At 42.5% G+C, this 25,950-nt stretch overlaps 1 protein-coding gene across 4 annotated transcripts in view; it reads right to left on the bottom strand.

The window, feature by feature from the left end:
• Window positions 1–16,375: 16,375 nt before the first annotated feature.
• The window catches only part of dnaaf11 (dynein axonemal assembly factor 11), a 69,903-nt gene continuing 60,328 nt past the window's right edge, over window positions 16,376–25,950 (bottom strand). For all 4 annotated transcript variants that reach the window (XM_023978066.2, XM_070436666.1, XM_023978064.2 and 1 more), the window contains one exon: window positions 16,376–19,088. In XM_023978066.2, the coding sequence (XP_023833834.1) occupies window positions 18,935–19,088 (154 nt within the window). In that variant the 3' untranslated portion in view covers window positions 16,376–18,934. The remainder of the gene's footprint in view (window positions 19,089–25,950) is intronic.

The raw sequence follows: 25,950 nt of genomic DNA, 5'->3' as shown, positions 1-25,950 counted from the left end.
TCTCTTCCCTTTCCGCATCCTATTGGGGCAGCAGGTAGCCTAGTGCTTAGAGTGTTGTGCCAGTAACCGAATCCCCGAGCTGGCAAGGTAAACATCTGTCGTTCTGCCCCTGAACAAGGCAGTTAACCCACTGTTCCCTGCTTGGCTGTAATTGTAAATAATAATTTGTTCTTAACAGACTTGCCTAGTTAAATAAAATAAATAAATAAAATCCTATGACTTGCACTGTCCCCTCTCCTCCCAGCCAGCTCAATCTTCCCCTCCTGCTCCGTGAATGAGTGACTCATTGCGAGCTTACAGAACGGGGCTGCAGGCAGCTGAGCAAAAATGGAGGAAAACTAAACATATGGAGGACCTATCATCGTTTCACTCCCTCCTCTCTACCTTCTCTTTCTCTGTATCTGTTGCTAAATCCACTTTCTACCACCCTACATTTCAAGCTTCTGCCTCTAACCCTAGGAAACTATTTTCCACTTTCTCCTCCATCTCTGTGGACAACTTTGTCAACCAATATGAAAAAAAGGTTGACGACATCAACTACTCATTCACTCAGCCTATTGAGTCCACTGGTCTCAGTCACACGGAACCTCCCTACGGCTTGACCTCTCTCTCCAGATGACATTCTGCAACTAGTGAGGTCTGGCCGCCCGGCAACCTGCCCTCTCGACCCTATTCCCTTCTCTAGACCATCTCTGGAGACCTTCTCACTTCCCTCATCAACTCATCCCTGACCAATGGCTGCGTGTCCTCTGACTTCAAAATGGCCAGACTTGCTACAATAAATGTGGCCTCAGGATTTGTGGTTTCCAGTGCAGTTCCTTGAGGGGGAATATACATGTCTGACTATAACCTAAAATAATTATCTTGGTAGGTAATACAGTCGGCATTTGATTGTGAGGTATTCTAGGTCGGGTGAAGAAAAGGACTTGATTTTCTGTTCATCACAATCACACCATGAGTAGTTAATCATGAAGCATACACCCCCAACTTATTCCCGGAGAGTTCTTTAGTCCTGTCTGTGTCGTACTGAGAACGCAGATGGCTGTATGGACAGGGAAAGTATATCCGGAGAGAGACTTATTTTCTGTGTCATGGAGGCTATCCACACTGCCAAGCAGACTCTTTCTACTCTGTTATCATCCTCCTAGATTTGCTGCTTTTGACACCGTGAACCATCATATCCTACTCTCCACCCTTTCAGGGCTGGGCATCTCAGGCTATGCACACTCTTGGATTGCATCCTACCTGGCAGGCCGCTCCTACCAGGTGACGTGGAGAGGATCTATGTCTGTTCCATGTACTCACACTACTGGTGTCCCCCAGGGCTCGGTTCAAGGCCCTCTTCTCACTATACACCAAGTCACTCGGCTTTGTCATATCCTCACATGGTCTCTCCTATCATTGCAATGCAGATGACCCTCAACTAGTTTACTTCCCCCCCCCCTTCTGACACCCAGGTGGTGACACGTATCGCTGTGTGCCTGGCAGATATCTCAACTTGGATGTCGGCCCACCACCTCAAGCTCAACAAGTCGGAACTGCTCTTCCTCCTGGGGAAGGCCTGCCCGCTCAAAGATCTTTCCATCACTGTTGACGACTCCAGTGTCTCCCTCCCAGAGTGCAAAGAATCTTGGCATGACCCTGGACAACCCCCTGTCGTTCTCTGCAAACATCAAAGCTTGCTGTTTGCTGGGCTCCATGCTTGTGCCTTCAAACCCCTGTAACTTATCCAGAACGCAGAAGCCGCCTGGTTTTCAACCTTCCCAAGCTCTCATGTCACCCGCTCCTCCACACACTCCACTGGCTTCCAGTTTAAGCTCGCATCCACTTCAAGACCATGGTGCTTACCTACTGAACAGCAAGAGGAACTGCCCCTCCCTACTTCAGGGTATGCTCAAACCCTACACCTCAACCCAAGCACTCTGTTATGTCACTTTAGGTCTCTTGGCACTCCCACCTCTACGGGAGGGCAGATCCCGCTCAGGCCAGTACAAGCTGAATACAAACAGTGTAGCTATACCACCCAAGGCAATCAAACGAGCTAAGAGTCAGTATAGAGACAAAGTAGAGTCGCAATTCAAGGGCTCAAACACGAGACGTATGTGGCAGGGTCTACAGTCCATCACGGATTACAAAAAGAAAACTAGCCCTGTCGCAGACACCGACATCCTGCTTCCAGACAAACTAAACAACTTCTTTGCTCGCTTTGAGGACAATACAATGCCACTGACACGGCCCGCTACCAAAACTTGTGGGCTCTCCTTCACCCTGGCCAACGTAAGTAAAACATTTTAAATGTGTTAACCCTCGCAAGGCTGCTGACCCAGACGGCATTCCTAGCCGCGTCCTCAGAGCATGTGCAGACCAGCTGGCTGGTGTGTTTACGGACATAATCAATCCCTATCCAAGTCTGCTGTTCCCACATGCTTCAAGAGGGCCACCATTGTTCCTGTCCCAAGAAAGTAATTTAGCTCAGTTACCTTAGTTATCGCCCCGTAGCACTCCTGTCATCATGAAGTGCTTTGAGAGACTAGTCAAAATTCATATCACCTCCACCCTACCTGATACCCTAGACCCACTCCAATTTGCCTACCACCCCAATAGGTCCACAGACGACGCAATCACACTGCACACTGCCCTAACCCATCTGGACAAGAGGAATACCTATGTAAGAATGCTGTTCATTGACTACAGCTCAGCATTTAACGCCATAGTTACCTCCGAACTCGTCATTACCCCGCCCTGTGCATCTGGGTCCTGGACTTTCTGATGGGCCCGCCCCCAGGCGGTGAGGATAGGAAACAACATCTCCACCCCGCTGATCCTCAACACTGGGGCCACACAAGGGTGCGTGCTCAGCCCCCTCCTGTACTCCCTGTTCACCCATGGAGGCGTGCATGGCCACGCAGTCAACTCAATCATCAAGTTTGCAGACAACACTACAGTGGTAGGCTTGATTACCAACAACGACGACCTAATAGTTAATAATTGGATGTAATAAATGTATCACTAGTCACTTTAAACAATGCCACTTTATATAATGATTACATACCCTACATTACTCATCTCATATGTATATACTGTACTCTATACCATCTACTGCATCTTGCCTATGCCGCCCAGCCATCGCTTATCCATATATTTATATTATGTACATATTCTTATTCATCCCTTTACACTTGTGTGTGTGTGTGTATAAGATAATTGTTGTGAAATTGTTAGATATTACCTCACTGTCGGAACTAGAAGCACAAGCATTTTGCTAACCATGTGTATGTGACCATTAACATTTGTTTTGAAGCTCTTCTCTGTCCTGTGGTGTCGGCTTCCCCCTGAAGCTAGGACAGCAGCCCTTGCTCATCTTCTGAAAACATCTGCAACCCTACCTCTTCAAACAGTATTTAAAATAATCCTCCTCACCCCCCACCAAAAAAACCAACCCTACAGTTACTCGTCCACCTCTCTCTGAGGCTACTGCCACCAAAATAGAAAAGACAGGGCAGGTGCCAGGCCCATACAACCTCAACCAAACGTTTTCTGTAGTAGATCAGACCTGCACAACTGTCAGGAGGAAGTTTGGACCATTCCCCTTTGCAAAACTGTTTCAGTTCCACAATATTTTTTGGGATGTCGAAGTTATGCAACAGCATTTCAATCGGGTTGAGGTCAGGACTGACTGGGCCACTCCAGAAGGCCTATTTTCTTCTGTTGAAGCCATTCTGTTGATGATTTACTTCTGTATTTTGGGTTGTTTTTCTGTTGCGTCACTTAACTTCTGTTAAGCTTCAATTGGCGGACACAGCCTTACATTCTCCTGCAAATTGTCTTGATAAACTTGAATTCATTTTTTCTGTTGACGATAGCAAGCTGTCCAGGCCCTGAGGCAGCAAAGCAACCCCAAACCATGATGCTCCCTCAACCTGGCACGACTGCTCCTGCTCTTCCCCTGCATTACGCACTCCTGCCACCATCATTTACGCACATCTGCCTTCCCTCGTCACGCGCTTCAGCGATATTGGACTCACTAAATCACCTGTTTACCTCCCCTATATTTGTCAGTTCCCGCTGCTGCATTGTTTGTCGTCTGTCTTTGTGTTTCCCAGTTCTGACGCTGTTCCTGTCCTGTTGCATGTCCTTTCCTAATTAATGTCAACTCCTCGTACCTACTTCTCTTCTCCAGCGTCATTCCTTACACCACCATAGTTTACAGTTGGGATGCGGTTTTGATGCTGGTGTGCTGTGCCTTTTTTCTCTCCACACATAGTGTTGTGTGTTCCTTCCAAACAACAGAACTTTAGTTTCATCTGTCCACAGAATATATTGCCAGTAGCGCTGTGGAACATCCAGGGGCTCTTTTGCGAACTTCAGACATGCAGCAATGTTTTTTTTTTGGACAGCAGTGGCTTCTTCCATGGTGTCCTCCCATGAACACCATTCTTATTTAGTGTTTTACGTATTGTAGACTCGTCAGAGATGTTAGCATCTTACAGAAATCTCTGGAAGTCTTTAGCCGACACTCTAGGATTCTTCTTAAACTCATTGAGCATTCTGCGCTGTGCTCTTGCAGTCATCTTTGCAGGATGGCCAGTCCTAGGGAGAGTAGCAACAGTGCTGAAATTTTCTCCATTTATAGACATTTTGTTTTACCTTGGACTGACTTTTAGAGATACTTTTGTAACCCTTTCCAGCTTTATGCAAGGCAACAGATCGTAATCTTAGGACTGCTGAGATCTCTTTTGTTCGAGGCATGGTTCACATCAGGCAATGCTTCTTGTGAATAGCACTCAAAAGCTCTAACCAACATCTCCAATCTCGTCTCAATGATTATACTCCAGGTTAGCTGACTCCTGAATCCAATTAGCTTTTGGAGAAGTCATTAGCCTAGGGGGTCCACATACTTTTTCTAACATAATGATGTATTCAGTATAGAGAAATACAATGTGTTATTAGCATACTGTGTTCGTCTATGTAAAATTTATGCAGACATCCAGGTAACTCCAAAGGGTTCACATACTTTTTCTTGCCACTGTAGATGAATAACATCCAAAACTTGACAGGTTTCATTAAAAGGAGGATGTGAAAGGGAGACAAGGTTCTGAGAATTTACTCCAAGGCCAGTTATGTGCTTTACACTGTAGGCCATCTTCTCTGTTGACAGCTTAAAGAGCACAGGCTGTAACTTGTGTCTGTATGTTTGTCCAGGTCAAGGAACATTGTGCTCACACACAAGCACGCTTGCACACACACTTGAGCCCCAGAGAATAGGGCAATTATCCTGCTGTTAAACAATGGAAGTGCTAATGAATTTACCTGCAAAAAAGCAGAGAAMCATTCACACAGACCAGGTGCCTGTATTTTGGTTACAGGGACTGTGAAAATGCAGGAATCATGACTCGGTGTTTTGTATGAAAGGGGTATTTAATTGCCCTGAATGCCCTCTTGAGTACAATGGATGCTGCACTAAAGTGTTGCAGAGAGGAAAGACACCCTCCATTTCTAACAATGATAAACAGGCGTTGTTAAATTTTTCTGTGAACCTTTTCCTTAGTATTTACTCAGTAATCCAATAGCCACTATATTATTGACAAAGGACAGAAATAATTATGTGCATCTAATTAGGTAAATATGATATATTCATATTTTAATATGAATATCATATGGTTAATAGTTCTGGAAAAGTACTATGAAATAAAACAGACAGCTTGTATTCCCATAATTACAACACCTTCCGATTCAATAACTGAAAAATGTAGGCTACAGAGAAGTAGACTACTTGTTAATCAGTAGCATACAATAACCCTTCGAGAGGTAATAACCTAACTATGCTCCCTCATCTTCTAGCTATTAAACCATCAACCATAATAGCAATATTGTGATATAGAAGGGTAATTAATAAGATGCCTTTTTGTACTTGTCAGCTGGCTCCACTCAGCGGTAGTGTTTTCTTTCATTAATCTTTTATCTGGAGCCAGCGCTGCAGAGTGGTCACTTGCTGGCACGCACTTTGGCATTGTTGTCATGAGTCTTGTCCTGGACACACAACCTAGCGATTTCCCCTTAGATAGGCCAGCTGCAAAGTCAAAATTGGCTATAATGTAACAATTAATGAAAACAAATCAGCTTTATTGTCTTAATTTAAGGTTACGGTTAGGCATTCGGGTTAGCAATGTGGTTAAGATGATCTAAGGTTTCTAAAATCCGATGTGCCAGTTAGTGACCATTCTGCAAAGCTGCCTCCAGAAGAAGATTGATTTACAGGATAAATGTAAATGTGTGAAATCTTCTATCTGCCCATGGATCAACTATCTCACACACACACACAACACACACACACACACACACACACACACACACACACACACACACACACACACACACACACACACACACACACACACACACACACACACACACACGGGGGTCCTCCAAACAGGATTTACTAAGAATAACATTAATAGTTCTAAGAATAGATTGATTCTGGCTCGATGCACAAACTATTTATACTTAATCATCGGCGGTGGGTGGATTTGACTAATCATTTGGATGAAAACTGTCACACCTGTCTGTGTGCTTGTCTCCACCCCCCTCCAGGTGTCACCCATTGTCCACAGGTGTCGCCCATTATTACCTGTGTTCTCTGTCTGTTGCCAGTTTGTTTTGTTTCGTCAAGCCTACAAGAAGTTTCCCCGTGCTCCTGTTTTATCTCTTTCTTGTTTTCTAGCTTTCCAAGTTTTTGACCATTCTGCCTGCCTTGACCCTGAGCCTGCCAGTCGYTCTGTACCTTGTTATACCACCCTGGATTACTGACCTCTGCCTGCCCTGAAAATGAGCCTGCCTGCAATTCTGTACTTTTCGGACTCTGCTCTGGACCTGTCGTTTGCCTGCCACTTTTTTGTAATAAACTTTTGCTACTTTGAAACTGTCTGCATCTGGGTCATCTCCTGAGCCTTGATAGTACGAACTGGCAATGACAGACCCAGCAGACTTGGACCAGCTCCGCAACGCCGTCTCCTCCCAAGGAGCCATGCCAAGTTGCCTCGTGGTCTTATGAAAGGGTTCCAGACCTTGGCCGAATGCTATGACCGCGCATTGAACAATTTGCTGGAGCAATTCCGTAGGTTGTCTGTCAGACAGCCTACCACGACGGTAACCTCCCAGCCCCACACGAAGAGTTGCCTGTATTACATTTTTGTTACTTTCGAAACTGTCCCCATCCGGGTCTTCTCCTGGTCCTTGACAGAACTGTATGTACAACCCTGTAATTGAAAAGGCAATCATTTGACTTACCATGTCCACAGTACTATAGGCCCTCTCTACCATTCACAATTCTGATGAAAAAGCGTTCGTAAAAGTGACAGGAGCACTACACGAGCAGGAGTGAAGCCATTGTCCACATCATACCGAATACTCCTATTGTTTTTGAAAAAATATTTTTGCACTCTGAATAAAGCCAACTTATCATATCCTATATTCTGTATCAGCAAAAAAAAAATCATGTTTTACTTAACTCGCAGATTTTTAGCATAGCCCCATTTACACTCCTGGTTTACCCCTACCACTAGAATCCTTGAAACACATCACTTATTAGCAATTCACTTTTCATATAGTTACATAAAATCAAGATAAACCTTTACCATCATAGTGGACATTGAACGTCTATAACCACACTGGCTAAAACTCTGTTGTTGGTAGCTATAGCTAGCCACAAGCTAACCTGAGTGCTATTATTAGCAGCAGTAAATCCAGTTATAATGGCTAAAAGAAACATTGGCTACCATGATATCCTGCAAGTTATATCGGCCAATAAAGATCAGGCAGTTCAGCAAAAATAAAGACATACCTTGAAATAAACAATGACATTTATCGGATTGGTATTTCATAATTTATTTCTGCAAAACATGCAGTATTCTGATGATGTGTTTGTTGTAGCTTGCTTGCTAGCTAGCTCATTCCATCCCCAAACACCATATTAGATCCGTGGGCTAGTTCGTTTTGCATTGCCCGGTGCACTTAGATAGCTGGCTCTTAGTTTATCATCTACTAGAAACATAACATGACAACTCTTTGGGCACTTTAGTACTACCTACTTACCCGATTCACCAAAGCCACCTGCAGTAGTAACACCGGTGGTGTCAGTGGACTTGGAGGCTATATTGACTGTGGGCACAGAACTGTTTTTTACTGTTGGTAACCATTGTAATTGCTTGGGACAAAGTGATCCCTGCATATGACTGAAGCGCCAGGTGTTCCCCTAACCCAGTCTGCATTCTGTATCCTCATGAAGCGGTCCAGCTTTCTTCACATCTTCTCACATTTCGCCCAAACATGCATGCTGGTAAACACCAGGCCCCTCTCTTCTTGACATCAAAGCCGGACCCACGCAACCGAGGACACTCAACTAAGGCACAGGAAAGCCTAAAAGCGTCCCAAACAAAGAAAAACACCGAGCTAACTAAAACCTAACTAAAAAATAGAAAAGAGTAGAGGGCTTAGAGAGCTGCCCTGCGATACACCACACTTGACATGTTTGACATTAGAGAAGCTTCCATTAAAGAAAACCCTTTGAGTTCTATTAGATAGATAGCTCTGAATCCACAATATGGCAGAGGTTGGAAAGCCATAACACACACGTTTTTTCAACAACAGGTTATGGTCAACAATATCAAAGGCTGCACTAAAATCTAGCACTACCGCTCCCACAATCTTCTTATTATCAATTTCTTTCAACCAATCAGTAATTTGTCAGTGCAGTACATGTTGAGTGCCCTTCTCTAGAAGCATGCTGAAAGTCTGTTGTTTACAGAGAAGTAGCAATATATTTGGTCAAACACCATTTTTTCCAACAGTTCACTAAGAGCTGGCAGCAAGTTTATAGGTCTGCTGTTAGAACCAGTAAAGGCCGCTTTACCACTCTTGGGTAGAGGAATTACTTTAGCTTCCCTCCAGGCCTGAGGACAAAGACTTTCCTYTAGGCTCAGTTTAAAAAATATGACAGGAGTGGCTATAGAGTCAGCTACCATCCTCAGTAGTTTTCTATCTAAGTTGTCAATGCCAGGAGGTTTGTCATTATTGATCGATAACAATAATTATTCCACCTCTCCTACACTAACATAAAAAAATTCTAACTTGCAATGCTATTCTTTCATTATTAGTTTTTTAATGCATGAATACAATTGCTCACTGTTCACTGTTGGCATTTCCTGCCTAAGTTCGCCTCCTTTGCCAATGAAATAATAATTAAAATAATTGGCAACATCAAATGGTTTTGTGATGAATAAGCCATCTGATTAGATGAAAGATGGAGTGGAATTTGTCTTTCTGCTCGTAATTTCACTTAAAGTACTCAAGTTTGTTTTCCATCATTCTTTATATCATTGATCTTGGCTTCATAATACAGTTTCTTCCTCTTTTTGTTGAGTTTAGTCACATMATTTCTCAATTTGCAGAAAGTCAGATGTGCAGCCAGACTTATTAGCCACTCCTTTTGCCCCATCTCTTTCAACCATACAGTTTTTCAATTCCTCATCAACCCAAGGAGCCTTAACAGTTCTAACAGTCAGTTTCTTAACCTGGGGCATGTTTATCAATAATTGGAAGAAGCAATTTCATAATTTCATTAAGTGCAGCGTCTGGATGCTCCTCATTAATCACATCAGACCAACAAATATGTTTAACATCATCCACATAAGAGTCACAGCTAAATCTTTTGTATGATCTCTAATACACTATTTTAGGCCCAGCTGTTGGAACTTTGGCTTTCCTGAATATAGCCACTATATTGTGATCACTGAATCCAATGGGTATGAATACAGCTTTAGAACAAAATGCAACAGTATTAGTAAAAATGTGATCGATACATGTGGATGATCTTGTTCCTGTAGTGTTTGTAAACACCCTGGTAGGTTGATTAATAACCTGAACCAGATTACAGGCACTGGTTACAGTAAGAAGCTTGATGGAAACCAGTCAATATTCAGGTACCCAAGAAAGTAGACCTCTCTGTTTACATCACATACACAATCAAGCATTTCACACATATTATTTAGATTCTGACTGTTAGCACTTGGTGGCCTATAGCAACACCCCAAAAGAAAAGGCTTTAGATGTACCAAGTGAACCTGCAACCACAACACTTCAATAACACTTGACATAAGATCTTCTCTAAGCATTACAGGGATATGGCTCTGAATATATACAGCAACACCTCCCTATTAAGCATTTATGTCTCTTCTATAGATGTAATATCCTTGYATTATTACTGCTGTATCATCAAATGAATTATCTAAGTGAGTCTCAGAAATGGCTAATATATGAATGTTATCTGATGTTAGCAAGTTATTGATTTCATTAACCTTGTTTCTAAGGCTACTTATATTAATATGGGCTATTTCCAGCCCTTTCCTGGGTAGCTTATCAGATATAGACATAATACTGAAAAGAGCAAACAAAGCAAGATAAGAAAAATTTACATTCAGCAGTCCATTAATCAATTGGTGTGTGTGTGCTGCGGGGTTGAAGCTATGAACCCATCGGCCTGGCTCTCTCATCCCTTCCAGGCTTCTGGGAGGGAGGGTGGACAATGAGCCTGTCATAGCGGATGTAAGCAATGTCGTGACGCGCTCTGGCAGCTTTCATGGCTGGGATCAGTTCTTTCCTCTTTTGGCGCACAACTTCAGGATAGTCCTCGTTGAGGAAGGTATACGTTCCTCTCAAGTTCTTGGCTCTTTCCAGAACAGCTACCTTGTCCTTGAACCTCAGGAACTTGACCACTATCGGCCTGTCACCTGGGCCGGTGGTGGGTTTTCCAGTCCTGTGAGCACGCTCCACCTCAATCTTCCTGTGGTCCATCTTCAATTTCTCACATTTCCCTCACTTTGTCCTCAGACTCCATCCAGGTATCATGTGGAGATTCTGCAATTCATTCTACAACCAATCTGTCATTGTTATCATGGATTCACACACAGAACTGATGTCCTCTCTCAATGACTTACAGATTGCTGTCATCTTGCCATTCTCCTGTTTCAACTCATCGAGCTGACCCTGGGAGAACTGCAAACTGTTCTTCAGGTCCTGGACCTCTCTGGTCAGGTCGTCCATTATTTTATTAGTAGAATCCATAAGTATTTGGAAAAAAACACGAAGCTATTTTGTTGTTGTTGTAACAACTGCTTGTAGGACTCTTTTTGTTTGTTTAAAAGATCCTTCAGGTGTGATAGAGAGACACCGCTGCCCTCAACGGTACTCCTGCCGGCTTTGATCTTAGTCATGGTAGCTAGCGATGTAGGTGAGCTGTTACTCCTCACAGTTCCAGACAGGGCAGGTCACAGGGAAGATTGAAAACAACAAACAGCAGGGATCTAGACAGCCACAAACCCGGGATAATCCGCGGTCCCAGCCACAATGGCTAACCGCGTCGCGGGCTGCGTTCAAGAAAACCCTGCTATCTTAATATGGGAGGGCCAAGCACAGGAAGTAGCTCTTTCAGTAGTTTAGTTGGAATAGGGTCCAGTATGCAGCTTGACGGTTCAGAGGCCATGACTATTTTCATGAATGTGTCAAGAGATACAGGATTTAAAAACTTTAGTGTCTCTGTTGATCCTGAAGTGAAAGCAATCCTTCCTTGTTGAATGCTGCTTTTTAGTTAGCTTTGCGACAGTATAAAAAAAGTGGATTGTTCTAATTCTCTTCAATTAGGTTGGAAAAATAGGATGATCGAGCAGCAGTGAGGGCTCTTTGATATTGCACGGTACTGTCTTTCCAAGCTAGTCGGAAGACTTCCAGTTTGGTGGAAGCTTACAATACTTTTAGTTTTTAGGGATGCGACTGCATCTAGGGCATTACGCAAGGTAAAATGTATATCCTCAGTTAGGTGGTTAAATTATTTTTGTACTCTGACGTCCTTGAGGGAGTCTGGAAGGGCATCTAGGAATCTTTGGGTTGTCCGAGAATTTATATTGCGGCTTTTGATGATCCTTGGTGGTGGTCTGTGCAGATTATTTATTGCGATTGCAAACGTAATAAAATGATGGTCCGATAGTCCAGGATTATTAGGAAAACCATTTAGATCCACAATATTTATTCCATGGGACAAAACTAGATCCAGGGTATGACGGTGGCAATGAGTAGGTCCGGAGACATGTTGGACAAAACCCACTGAGTCAATGATGGCTTTGAAAGCCTTCTGTGGACTTTTCCATCACCATCTGCCATGACTACAAGGTCCGATAGGAATTCAGGGAACTCCGTGAAGAAGGCTGTAGAGCTCATCACTCCCTCTAACTGAGCGGGCGCCAGAGAATATTACTCGATGCCGACACATCTTTCTAGCTGATTTACACGCTGAAGCTATGTTGCGCTTGGTGACCTCTGACTGTTCATCCTAACTTCGTTGGTGCCTATGTGGATAACAATATCCCTATACTCTCTACACTCGCCAGTTTTAGCCTTAGCCAGCACCATCTTCAGATTAGCCTTTACGTCGGTAGCCCTGCCCCGTGGTAAAACACTGTATGATCGCTGGTTGATTATTTTTAAGTCTAATATTGCGGGTATTGGAGTCGCCAATGACTAGGGTTCTCAATTTGTCAGAGCTAATGGTGGGAGGCTTCGGCGGCTCAGACCCAGGCAACAGCTCTGGTGGACATTCCTGCAGTCAGCATGCCAATTGCACGTTCCCTCAAAACTTGAGAATTCCTTGGCATTGTGTTGTGTGACAAAATTCCACATTTTAGAGTGGTATTTTATTGTCCCCAGCACAAGGTGCACTTGTGTAATGATCATGCTATTTAATCAGCTTCTTGATATGCCACACCTGTCAGGTGGATGGATTATCTTGGCAAAGGAGAAATGCTCACTAACAGGGATGTAAACAAATGTGTGCATTTTTTGAGAGTTAACCGTTTTGTGCCTATGGAAAATTTCTGGGATTTCTTTTTTCAGCTCATGAAACATTTTACATGTTGCGTTTATTTTTTTTAATTGTATGAAATTGTACCAAAACTTCCTTTTTCCATCACAGCTGTCATGATTTTTTTTAATGGGGTATGACTTTACTCGCACAAAAACGGTGGAAGGAAACATGGTAAGTGATATAGTTTAAATTGTGGTGGTGTGTAAAAAATGTATTTGGATTGAACCTAATTTTAATATTCTGTCATAAAGAGCACATGTTGAAGTTCATAGAAAACCCATTTTCCCATCTCAATATATATTTTTTACTGTAGTAATTACCTCTCTTCAGAAATCGGGCACTACGCTGTTCATTATTATATTTGATTTTTTATCAATTAAAAAAAAACATTGTTCAAAGCTCCACATTATGTCAAAGTGTAGGTCCATGTCTCGTGCTTCCATTGAGTGGTATTATACGGCAGACGGTTAACGGTGTTATGGTGCGTTCGTAAGCAAGTGGTAATTTACCACATATGGGAAAAATTCACTTGAATGGGCCTTCAACTGATAATTACTTGTCATCTATGAATCCCATTGTGAAATGGTGAATGGAAGCTTGTTGTGTGCAACAGGGAGGGCAAATGAATGCAAGATTCACCAAAAATGTAAATTATTAAAATATTTCTAGCCCGCTCAGTTTTTCACCACAAAACATCAGAAAATGTCCAAAAAGAGTAGAAACAGCTCACCCACGTTTACACTATGGTTTGACTATTASATGTTCAATGTTTTTTTTTAAATGAATATGTAAAGGAATAGTTTCACCACATTAAAACGAGAGTTCAGTTCACGTAACAGGGATGACCTTAAAATGAGTGGCAGACGTAAATGAATCATTAATCACAAAACATTTTGGGGTATTTTTGGGGGTTAGGGAATTAAAATCAGATGCATTGCATTCTCCATGTTGTCTATATTAAAAGGCACAGGCTTTAACAGGCTTTTAAAATTCTGTATTGAAGCATCATTTCTAATTTTCTACATATCATTTTGTGGAATGACCCAGCACACATAAGTTCTGCCCGTTGGATGTTGGTTGCAATGCTCTTGTCAAGTTCGTTTATATATTTGTCATATGCACATGAAAGACATGGAGTCACTACATGACCGATAATGCATCATGTTTGTAGTTAAAAAATGATGCATGTTAGTGCTTTTGGTATGTGTCAAGTACAATAAAACATTATTTTGATCAAATATATTGTAGTGGCGGCTGCCTATTAGAAGACTTGGAGGCGTGGCTTGTTGGGGCGTGGCTTGTTGGGGCGTAGCTTTGTTTGTGCTTTTTGGCCTCCCATGATACGGCTTGTCATGCCAGTTCATTTGTTCTGATGTGTTCTGTAATGAATTTTCTGTAATTAAACCAAAGAGTTAATTTGAACAAATGATAAAATAAAAGTTTGTACTTAAAAATATATTTGACTTGAATCGTTTTCCTGTATTGGTTCTGCGATACAGTTTGAATCGAGCCCTTAGAGTCAATTAAATGGGAAAATTAAGTGGGTTGGGATGAAAACCTACTGTACATGGTTTTGAGTGGACTTCAGGAGCCTTTGCTTAAAAACAATAGTCACTGAATCTTTTCCCAAAGTTGACACTTAGGGTTCAATTAGTTCCTAAATATCACTAATTAAGACGTGGGTGCCTCAGATAGCAAATGAAGCGGAGTGGGCATATTTCAAATGTAATCGTCATTGTTTTGTCTCCCTCATTAGATTGTAAAATAATTCTGGGAAAAAACTACTTACAGGCAATACGTGCTATCTTCATAGACCTGCCATATCAAAGAGTGTTCCCATTACTTAGGAATAATTATATGGCTCCATTTAGCTCCATTTTGCAAAGGGCATGTTTTTTTCTTCATGAACAGCAGTTCAGAATTCAATTGGGGAAGTCTGGTGTTTTCTACAAACATTACACACATTTTTCTGTTAAAGCTACAATCTGGGATTCAAACAATAACAAAACCGTCAACCCCGCCACTTGTTTTGGTAAACAGTTGTGGGTTGGGGATGGAGAAATATAACAAGTCTCAAATTTAAAGACGGTGCTATAGATGCAAGGACTCACCATGAAATCAAAATTATAGTTTTAACCATGTTTCTAAGCTAGACAGTGTTTGTTTACAATTACATTGTTTTATAGAATGGAGTAAAATAAGCTTCTAATAGGGGTTCTGATAGAGCAGTTGAACTAAGCTCATGAGGCATTTAAAAGTTGTATTCAAGAATCAGTGGCTAAAATTCTAAAACCAGTTGCTGAAATTCTAAAATGTTCACCCAATTTCAGTTTGACATTTAAAACCTTCTTAACCACTGAAATATATTTTCAATAACCAAAAAGATTGAATTTTCAGCGGTTTGAAACTGGTATACATAACTGAAAGTAAAAAAGATGCAAAAGCTAAACTTAATGTTTAGTCGAGAAGCAAGTTCAGGGAGTGAAGAATTTAATAAATAAACAAAACATAATACAAAACAGGAAACACGAACAACGCACAGAAATGAAACTGAAACACCTGGTGAAGGAACCAAAGGAAGTAACATATATAGGGAAGGTAATCAGGCAGGTGGAGTGCAGGTGAGTCTGAGGCGCGCGTAACGATGGTGACAGGTGTGCGTAATAATGAGCAGCCTGAGGAACAGGAACCTGATGAGCCGGCTGAAGCGCCGGAACTTGTCGAGCCGACTGTGGCATGGGAGCCTGCCGAGTCACGAGAAATTGGCGAGTTAGCTAAGGCACGAAAGCCTGACGAGCTAGTTGAGGCACCTCGGTAGACATGGCAACAGACGCTTGACCAACCAACCGAGTCTTGAGAACCTGATGTGCCGGCTGAGGCATCCTCGGTTGCTCCAGCAGCGGCACCCAGACCCGGCGTCACCTTCCAACACAAAAACTAAAAAACACTCCCTGATACTCCCCTTTGGTGAAGCGTTATTCTGTAATGTGTGTGCTGGGAAGCAAGTTCAGGGAGTGAAGAATTTAATAAATAAACTAAACACAATGCAAAACAAACAACGCACAGACATGAAACAGAAACATCTGGAGAAGGAACCAAAGGGAGTGACATATATAGGAAAGGTAATCAGGCAGGTGATGGAGTCCAGGTGAGTCTGATGAGGCGCTGGTGCGCGTAACGATGGCGACAGGTGTGCGTAATAATGAGCAGCCTGGTGACCTAGAGCGCCGGAGTGGGAGTGTACGTGACACTTAAGGATAGGAAGAATAGAGATACCATGTATCACACTTGCATTTAATGAGAATGGCCGATCTATAACTCATATTTATTTCTATATCGTATCAGACTCGCTTTTGATAAGAATGACAGATCTATAACTCATATTTCTATCTGAATTATGTCAGGACGTGCAAAACATAATTCAGCTTTAATTRAAAAGTACAAAAATGGATGTACCAATTGAAGTAAAAGAAAAGGGGGACTTTATTGGGGTTACAGAGGAACAAAATAAATCCCCCGAAAGTCTTTATTTAGTTTGGACAGCATTCACTGTGAAGAAAAATGTGCTTTGGTAGGCAACTGAGGGAGGATTCACATGAAACAATACTATAGTACAGTGCATTCGGAAAGTATTCCGACCCCTTGACTTGTTCCACATTTTGTTACGTTACAGCCTTATTCTAAAATGGATTAAATTGTTTTTTCCTCTCATCAATCTACACACAATACCCCATTATGACAAAGCAAAAACAGGTTTTTATACATTTTTACTCAGTACTTTGTTGAAGCACCTTTGGCAGCGATTACAGATGCCAAAGGTGTGACACTACAAGCTTGGCACACCTGTATTTGGGGAGTTTCTCCCATTCTTCTCTGCAGATCCTCTCAAGCTCTGTCAGGTTGGATGAGGAGGGTTGCTGCACAGCTATTTCCAGGTCTCTCCAGAGATGTTCGATCAGGTTGAAGTCTGGGCTCTGGCTGGGCCACTCAAGGACATTCAGAGACTTGTCCCGAAGCCACTCCTGCATTGTCTTGTCTGTGTGCTTAGTGTTGTTGTACTGCTGGAAGGTGAACATTCGCCCCAGTCCAAGGCCCTGAATGCTATGGAGCAGGTTTTTATCAAGGATCTCTCTGTACTTTGCTCCATTCATCTTTCCCTCGATCCTGACTAGTCTCCCATTCCCTGCCGCTGAAAAACATCCCCACAGCATGATGCTGCTACCACCATGCTTCCTGGTAGGGATGGTGCCAGGTTTCCTCCAGACGTGACGCTTGGAGTTCAATCTTGATTTCATCAGACCAGAGAAACTTGTTTACTTGTCCTTTAGGTGCCTTTTGGCTAACTCTAAGCGGGCTGTCATGTGCGTTTTAGTGGCTTCCTTCTAACCACTCTACCAGAAAGGCCTGATTGGTGGAGTGCTGCAGAGATGGTTGTCCTTCTGGAAGGTTCTCCCATCTCCAGAGAAATTCTGAAACTCTGACAGGGTGACCATCGGGTTCTTGGTCACCTCCCTGACCAAAGCCCTTATCCCTCGATTGCTCAGTTTGGCCAGGCGGCCAGCTCTAGGAAGAGTCTTGGTGGTTCCAATCTTCTTCCATTAAATAATGATGGAGGTCACTGTGTTCTTGGGGACCTTCAAGGCTGCAGAATTTTTTTGGTACCCTTCTCCAGATCTGTTCCTCGACACAATCCTGTCTTGGAGCTCTACGGACAATTCCTTTGACCTCATGGCTTGGTTTTTGCTCTGACATGAACTGTCAATGGTGGGACCTTTATATTGACAGATGTGTGCCTTTCCAAATAGAGCCCAATCAATTTAATTTACCACAGGTGGACTCAAATCAAATTGTAGAAACAAGGATGATCAATGGATACAGGATGCACCTGATCTCAATTTCAAGTCTCATAGCAAAGGGCTTGAATACTTACGTTAATAAGGTATTTCTGTTTTTATTTTTTTATAAATTTGAAAACATTTCTAATAACCCTGTTTGCTTTGTCATTATGGGGTATTGTGTGCAGATTGATGAGTTACATTTTTTTATCCATTTTAGAAAAAGGCTTAAAAATGTTTTTTAAAAAAGGAAAACGTGAAGGGGTCTGAATACTTTTCCAAATGCACTGTATACTATAGTATACTATGGTATAAATAATATACTATTTACTGTTGTGTTTTTGCTGACTTTACTGTAGTATACTATAGTATTTTCAGTTAACTATAGTATAAAAACTATAGTATATAATATAGTAATTAATCTCATGTTTTTGCAGATTGTAGTATACTGTAGTATTTACTGTAGTGTTTTTAAGGACTGTACTATTTACTGAAGTGTTTTTGTTTTATCTTTAACATACTGTAGAAGTAGAGGCTTTCTCCTTTAGAAAACCTACTAGAGAAATAATAAAAACACATTTTCCATAACCTGTAACCTGTAGGTAAGACTGGACTCTAAACAGCACTTCTACTCTTTTCTACAACCTGTCTGGAACACAATACTTGGTATGGTTTCTTACTCATGGGTGGCACAAATTGCGATATGGGGGACGGGAATGGGCAGGGTATATACAAAAAAAAAAATGTAGTATTTACTATAGTGTTTTTTGTATGCAGATAATACTGTAGTATTTAATAAAGTATTTTCCAGTATACTACACTATTCTATAATAAGTACTACAAATAAATCGAGAGATACTACAGTGTGTATTAAACTATATTCTTTTTTATGTGGGGAACATCACCAATGTAAACAGGAAAGGATATAAGTCAGTTCAAATAAAAATGGACCACAGAGCAACTAAACACACGTTCAGGAGGGTTTCTTGTACTCCCATCATAACTTAATACACAATGATATACTGTACTGACATCTATGAGCATCTCTGACTTGCACAACATTCAAACAGATCTGCTGGATAGACATATCTTGCATTTACTGTATTAAATATATTTTTTACATTGATGTCAGATGATATGAAGATGTATGTGTTCACAAATTTGTCCGACCGATTTTTGATTTTCACTCTCACATCAAAGGGGGAACGTCTGGGTCGTCCACAAAGTYATCATAAAAGGTGGTCTGCTCTCCAGCCCTGTTCTCTCGTGGGACAATGTTGGCCAAGTCGACCCCCGAGTGTTTACTGGGATCCACCTCCAACCTCTGCCGGCTGTTACCTTTCCTACAAAATGGAACAAATACCAAGTTAACCAACCCATATGGAAAGGATTTATACAAATTGTATGTCACTTATAAGATTATAAATATTAAATAAATAAATACATATTTCCTTCCTTCCAAATGTGTACATCAAATACTTTCATTATACTGCTGCTCTTGACTGGTACCAGGGAACCAAATGTAATAGTCAGGGAAGTGCTAAATAATGCATGTGTGTTATTTATAAAGTATGCACAGTTTATAATACTACACATAATGCATATTACAAACACAAAGAGTACATTACACACACAGAAATACTCCACGGCAGGACACACATCACTTTATGGTGGACGGCAGATAGCCTCAAGTTATTTGTATTTATTAAGGTTCTCCACCAACATTAAGGCAGTTATATACAATTACAAATATTACATGACATTACATTTCATAACACGTTTCACAACACATTAAGTGTGTTTTCCCTGAGACCACTACCCTACTACCACATATCTACAATACAAAATCCATGTGTACATGTGTGTGGAGTGTGTGTGTTAGCATGTGTATTTGTATGCGTGTGTCTGTGCCTGTGTGTGTGTTTCTTCACAGTCTCCGCTGTTCCATAAGGTGTATTTTTATCTGTTTTTTTTTTAAATCTGTTTTTTTTTGGATCAGTTACCTGATGTGGAATAGAGTTCCATGTAGTCATGGGTCTATGTAGTACTGTGTGCCTCCCATAGTCTGTTCTGGACTTGGGGATTGTGAAGAGACCTCTGGTGGCATGTTTTGTGGGGTATGAATGGGTGTCTGAGCTGGGTGCTAGTAGTTTAAACAGACACCTCGGTGCATTCAGCATGTCACTACTTCTTACAAAAACAAGTAGTGATGAAGTCAATCTCTCTCTCCTCTACTTTGAGCCATGAGAGATTGACATGCATACATTTAAGGGCCACCCCTACTGCCCTGCCATGTTCTGAGCAAATTGCTATTTTCCTTAATCCTTCTTTGTGGCACCTGACCAAATGACTGGACATTAGTCCAAGTGCGATAAAACTAGACCTGCCTTGTTGATAATGTTGCTAAGAAGGCAGAGGACGGCTTTATTATGGAAAGACTTCTCCCCATGTTAGCTACTGTTGCATCAACATGTTTTGACCATGACAGTTTAAAATCCAGGGCTTATCTTAGTTCAAAACTCCTAATCCCCAAAATGGGAGAACTAAACAATATTTCTACTTTTGAGAATGTGTGAATGGTCCGTGGACACTTAAGTGACAGTCATGTTGAGTGTGTTTCATTTGGTGATCTCATGAAAGACAGGAAACATACGTGATTAAATATGAAACTGCTTGTGAAAAGATATCATGTGATGTTAACCTTCTAAATGAGAGTATGGATTTTCATATAAAGATTACCTAGTCAGTGGCCACGCCCATGTGAGCATAGACATTACGTTGGGGTCATATAACCCCCTTTTTTACTCCAGAGTATAAAACCACCCATTACGAAATGTACATTTCATGCCAAAGAGACCCACGGTAAGCCAGACATCTCGAATGGTTAAAAAGTCAGAGAATGATGGGACAGGAGTCCCCACATTGGAATTGCAACAATTCTATAGGCCACAGAGACCCTACGGCTGTAGTTTTGGCTATATGGCTGGAAATGGTTAAACTCTGAGACTAATCGATCACTACAGAATAAGAGCAAATTCTAGCCGACACAAATTACTAGTCTGCAGCTAGAAATTACGTAAACCTAGAACAAGAATACCGACAACTGCCGAAGCATCTATTCTATTAGAACATTTCTGAATGGTACTCTGAAGTACAACCACGAAAGACATCATGACTTCTGGGAAAGTTAACCAGAGACTCTGATTCCTGAACTCTACAGGAAGATYGAGGATTCCACAGAGAAGACAACAACGACATACGGGTGTAAATATATAAATTGCAATTATTCTAGAATGAGCGGCCGTTCATGTGCAAAGGATTAGCATTTCAATGATTATAATTATCCACAGTGTGTAGTGAATCCATTTAGCCTTTCCCGCTTTCTCAGTCCCCACCCCTTTTCTTTTGTCTACCAAGCCATCATATCGGCTTAGCCCACTAGGGACTTTTCTATCATTGTTAGTTTCACGTTCCTGACCTGTTTTCCTTTGTTTTTGTATTTATTTAGTTGGTCAGGGCGTGAGTTGGGTGGGGTTGTCTATGTGTGTTTTTCTATGTTGGGGTTTTGTGTTCGGCCTGGTATGATTCTCAATCAGAGACAGCTGTCAATCGTTGTCCCTGATTGAGAATCATACTTAGGCAGCCTGGGTTATGCAGCGAAGGCAGAGAGGCGCTGGTATGAGGAGGCAGCGCGGCGACGCGGCTGGAAGCCCGAGAGGCTCACCCAAAAATGTTTGGGGGGGGGGGACCTAAAGGGGAGTAGGCGAAGCCGGGTAGGATACCTGAGCCAACTCCCCGGGCTTACCGTGGAGTGAGAGGGCGTCGTACTGGTCAGAACCGTGTTATGCGGTGGCGCACGGTGTCCCCAGTACGCGTGCTTAGCCCAGTGCGGGCTATTCCACCTTGCCGCACTGGTAGGGCTAGGTTGGGCATCGACCGGGTGCATGAAGCCGGCCCAATATATCTGGCTTCCAGTACGTCTCCTCGGGCCGGCGTACATGGCACCAGCCTTGCAGAGGGTGTCCCCGGTTCGCCAGCATAGCCCAGTGCGGGCTATTCCACCTCGCCCACTGGCAGGGCTACGGGGACCATTCAACCTGGTAAGGTCGGGGAGGCTCGGTGCTCAAGAGCGCGTGTCCTCCTTCACGGTCCGGTATATCCGGCGCCACTCCCACCCCAGCCAGTACCATCAGTGCCGACACACGCACCAGGCTTCCAGTGCTTGCCAGAGCCCTGTTCCTCCTCCACGCACTCTCCCTGTGGTGTGTGTCTTCAGCTCAGTGCCTCCAGTTCCGGCACCACGCACCAGGCCTACTGGTCGCCTCAGCAGCTCAGAGTCGGCCGCTGCCCAACGGCCTGCCTGCCCTGCTTGGCCTGCTCAGCGAGCTGAGTCTGAACTGCTGACTTCCAGCGCTGTCTGAACTGCCTGCTTTCCAGCGCTGTCTGAACTGCCTGCCTTCCCAGCGCTGGTCTGAACTGCCTGCCTTCCCACGCTGTCTGAACTGCCTGCCTGCCAGCGTGGTCTGAACTGTCTGCCTGCCAGCCCAGTGCCGTTCTGTCCACGAGCCTTCAGAGCCGTCAGAGGATCAAGCCAGACAGCCAGAGCGTCAGACCAGGACAGCAGAGCCGTCCAGCCAGGACACCAAGCCGTCAGGGATCCGCCAAATTCAAGAGCCTTCCCGCAGCCAGGATCCGCCAGAGCCGCTTCCGCCAGCCAGGATCCGCCAGAGCTTCCGCCAGCCAGGACCGCAGAGTCCGCCAGAGCCAGAGCGCAGCCAGCAGCAGGATCCGCCAGCCAGCGCCAGTCCGCCCATGCATCGGTGCTGCCCCTCAGTCCGGTGCTGCCTTCAGTCAGGTGCTACTCTCAGTCTGTACTGCTCTTTGGTAATAGTGGGATTGACATGGAGGGTGGACATTGGGAGGAGGCCACGGAAGCGGGGTTTGACTATGAGTGGGGGACCACGACCAGCGCCAGAGCCGCCACCGTGGACAGACGCCAGCCAGACCCCCTCTAGACTTTGTGCTGGTGCGCCCGGAGTTCGCACCTTAAGGGGGGGGTTCTGTACGTTTCCTGACCTGTTTTTCCTTTGTTTTTGTATTTTTTAGTTGGTCAGGGCGTGAGTTGGGTGGGGTTGTCTATGTGTGTTTTTCTAATGTTGGGGTTTTGTGTTCGGCCTGGTATGATTCTCAATCAGAGACAGCTGTCAATCGTTGTCCCTGATTGAGAATCATACTTAGGCAGCCTGGGTTTCACTTGTGTTTTGTGGGTGTTTGTTCCTGTGTCAGCGTTTGGGCCACACAGGACTGTTTCGGGTTAGTCACGTTTGCTGTTTTTTTTGTATTTTGAAGTGTTTTGTTGTTTTTTCATTAAATAATGAACACTTACCACTCTGCTTCTTGGTCCGATCCATGCTCCTCCTCGTCTGAGGAGGAGAACGACTACGTCAGCCGTTACAGTTAGTAACCAACATCTACTGTTTGTTTTATGTATTTCTGTGATTAGTTAGTTAGTAAAATAAATAATTAAGCCAATTTGTATATTGTTGATTCATTATGGAAACTAGGGTTCGTGCAGATAACCAATAATTTTACGACGTTTGGAATGAGACTAATGAGGTAACAAATTAATCATTCATTAATAGAAGACTAATTGATCAGATGTTAAAATATCTGAAGAGTTATATTCGGAAAATTACAACTTTGTAATCTCAACATTTTCTGTGGTGCCCCGACTAGTTAATTAATGTTTACATGATTAGTTTAATCACGTAATAATTCAACCGAGAGAAATGATTTTATATAAATAAGTCTTCACATTTAATGATAGTCCAGACACAACACTCTTTATCCACACTATAGCAGGCGTGTAAGGCCATAGCACACATGTTTTTCCAGCAGCAGACTATGATCAATGATGTCAAAAGCCGCACTGAAGTTTAACAAAACAGCTCCAACAATCTTTTTATCATCAATTTCTCTCAGCCAATCATTAGTCATTTATCTAAGTGGCGTGCATGTTGAATGTTCTTCCCTATAAGCGTGCTGAAAGTCTGGTCAAACAATTTCCCCAAAAAAATGTACTAAGGATTGGTAACAGGCTGATTGGTCACCTATTTGAGCCAGTAAAGGGGGCTTTACTATTCYTGGGTAGCGGAATGACTTTTTCTTCCCTCCAGGCCTGAGGGCACACACTTTCTTGTAGGCTTTGATTGAAGATATGGYAAATAGGAGTGGCAATAAAGTCCGCTATTATCCTCAGTAATTTTCCATCCAAGTTGTCTGGCCCAGGTGGCTTGTAATTTTTGATAGACAACAATAATAATAATGACCTCTTATACACTATATTAGGCCCAGCTTTTGGAACTTTGGTTTTCCTAGATATGGCTACTATATTATGATCACTACATCCGATGGATTTGGATACTGCTTTCAAGCACATTTCTGCAGCATTAGTAAAGATGTAATCAATACAATTTCATTCCTGTGCTGTTTGTAACTACCCTGGTAGGTTGACTGATAACCTGAACCAGGTTCCAGGCACTGGTTACAGTTTGAAGCTTTTTCTTGATTGGGCAGCTTGATGAAAGCCAGACAATAATTAGGTCCCCCAGAAAATATACCTCACTGTTGATTTCACACATTATCCAGATACTGACTGTTAGCACTTAGTGGTCTATAGCAGCTTCCCACCAAATACACCATGACAGCGCAATACACAAGGGGTGGAACAGTGGCAAAGGTACCCACAGGACAAACAGAATAATATTAGGCTGAGGAGAGATTAAATAGCATTAATACAACAAAAATAATTCTAAACACACCTTTAGTTTACAAAGTTAAACAGATGTATTTTTTCTTCATAATAAGCAGGAGTAATATTCTTAGATCAGAATGACAGCAAACTGTACTTCTATCCATGTCACTAAAGACTAACAGAAACAAAAGACAAAATTAACTAGAATGGCTTATCTTTTCTCCCCAACCCACCAAGAGGTAACATGTAGATATACACATTTACTTTCAAAGCATACACACGAAACACACCATAGTAGCAATAAAAACAAAATATAAAGTGAGGTACACTTGCGACATGTACTGAGAGTAATATTGCTTGTACCCACCATTCTTCAACAGTATTTAACATGAGATCCTCTCTAAGCTTTCCAGGAATGTGGCTCTAAATATAGACTGCAACACTGCCCCCATTGACATTTCTGTATTTTCTGTAGATGTTATAACCATGTTTTGCTACCACTGTATCATTAAAGATATTATCTAAGTGAGTTTCAGAGTCAGAATATGAATGTAATTTGTTACTAGCAAGTTATTGATTTCATGAACCTTGTTTCTTAAGCTTCTCAGTTGTAGACATGACAATGTTATTTATGTGTGAGCTGCACACATCAGACTTCCTACTAGGGCACACCGCCTCAGTGCTAATACTATAACTGCCAACGTTGGAGGCGGCCTATGGTAGAGAAATGATCATTAAATTCTCTGGCAACAGCTCTGGTGGACAATCCTGCAGTCAGCATGCCAATTGCACGCTCCCTCAAAACTGGAGACATCTGTGGCATTGTGTCGTGTGACAAAACTTCACATTTTAAAGTGGCCTTCTATTGTTCCTAGCACAAGGTGCACCTATGTAATGACCCTGCTGTTTAATCAACTTCTTGATATGGCACACCTGTCAGGTGGATGAATTATCCTGGCGAAGGAGAAATGCTCATAAATAATACCTATAATGATACAGTTATACTATGTGAGTTTCAGAGTCAGAATASGAATGTAATTTGTTACTAGCAAGTTATTGATTTCATGAACCTTGCTTCTTAAGCTTATCAGTTGTAAACATGACAATGTTATTTATGTTTGAGCTGATAGTGCAGGGTAGAGCTGCACACATCGGACTTCCTACTAGGGCACACCGCCTCAGTGCTAATAGTATAACTCTGGTTCATAGGCACATGATTACTGTATACAATAACTGTAGGATTGACASAGGCATTCAGGGGAGTTAGGTAACTTACATTGTGACTGCCAACGCCCTTGGGATAATGTACATTTGCTGCAGCATTACAACAACTCGGCGACACAATGGTAGGGATTATCTGAGCTGGGCTTGGGTCTTTGAAAATTCATTGTCTCGATGCAGCCTTGAAATGCATGAACATTAACAATGTCTACTCTGTATTTCTGATCAAT

The sequence above is a fragment of the Salvelinus sp. IW2-2015 genome, linkage group LG32 (assembly GCF_002910315.2).
Source record: "Salvelinus sp. IW2-2015 linkage group LG32, ASM291031v2, whole genome shotgun sequence".
Classification (NCBI taxonomy): Eukaryota; Metazoa; Chordata; class Actinopteri; order Salmoniformes; family Salmonidae; genus Salvelinus; species Salvelinus sp. IW2-2015.
Note: the sequence above shows the minus strand (reverse complement) of the source record. Positions and strands in the feature narration are given on the sequence as shown.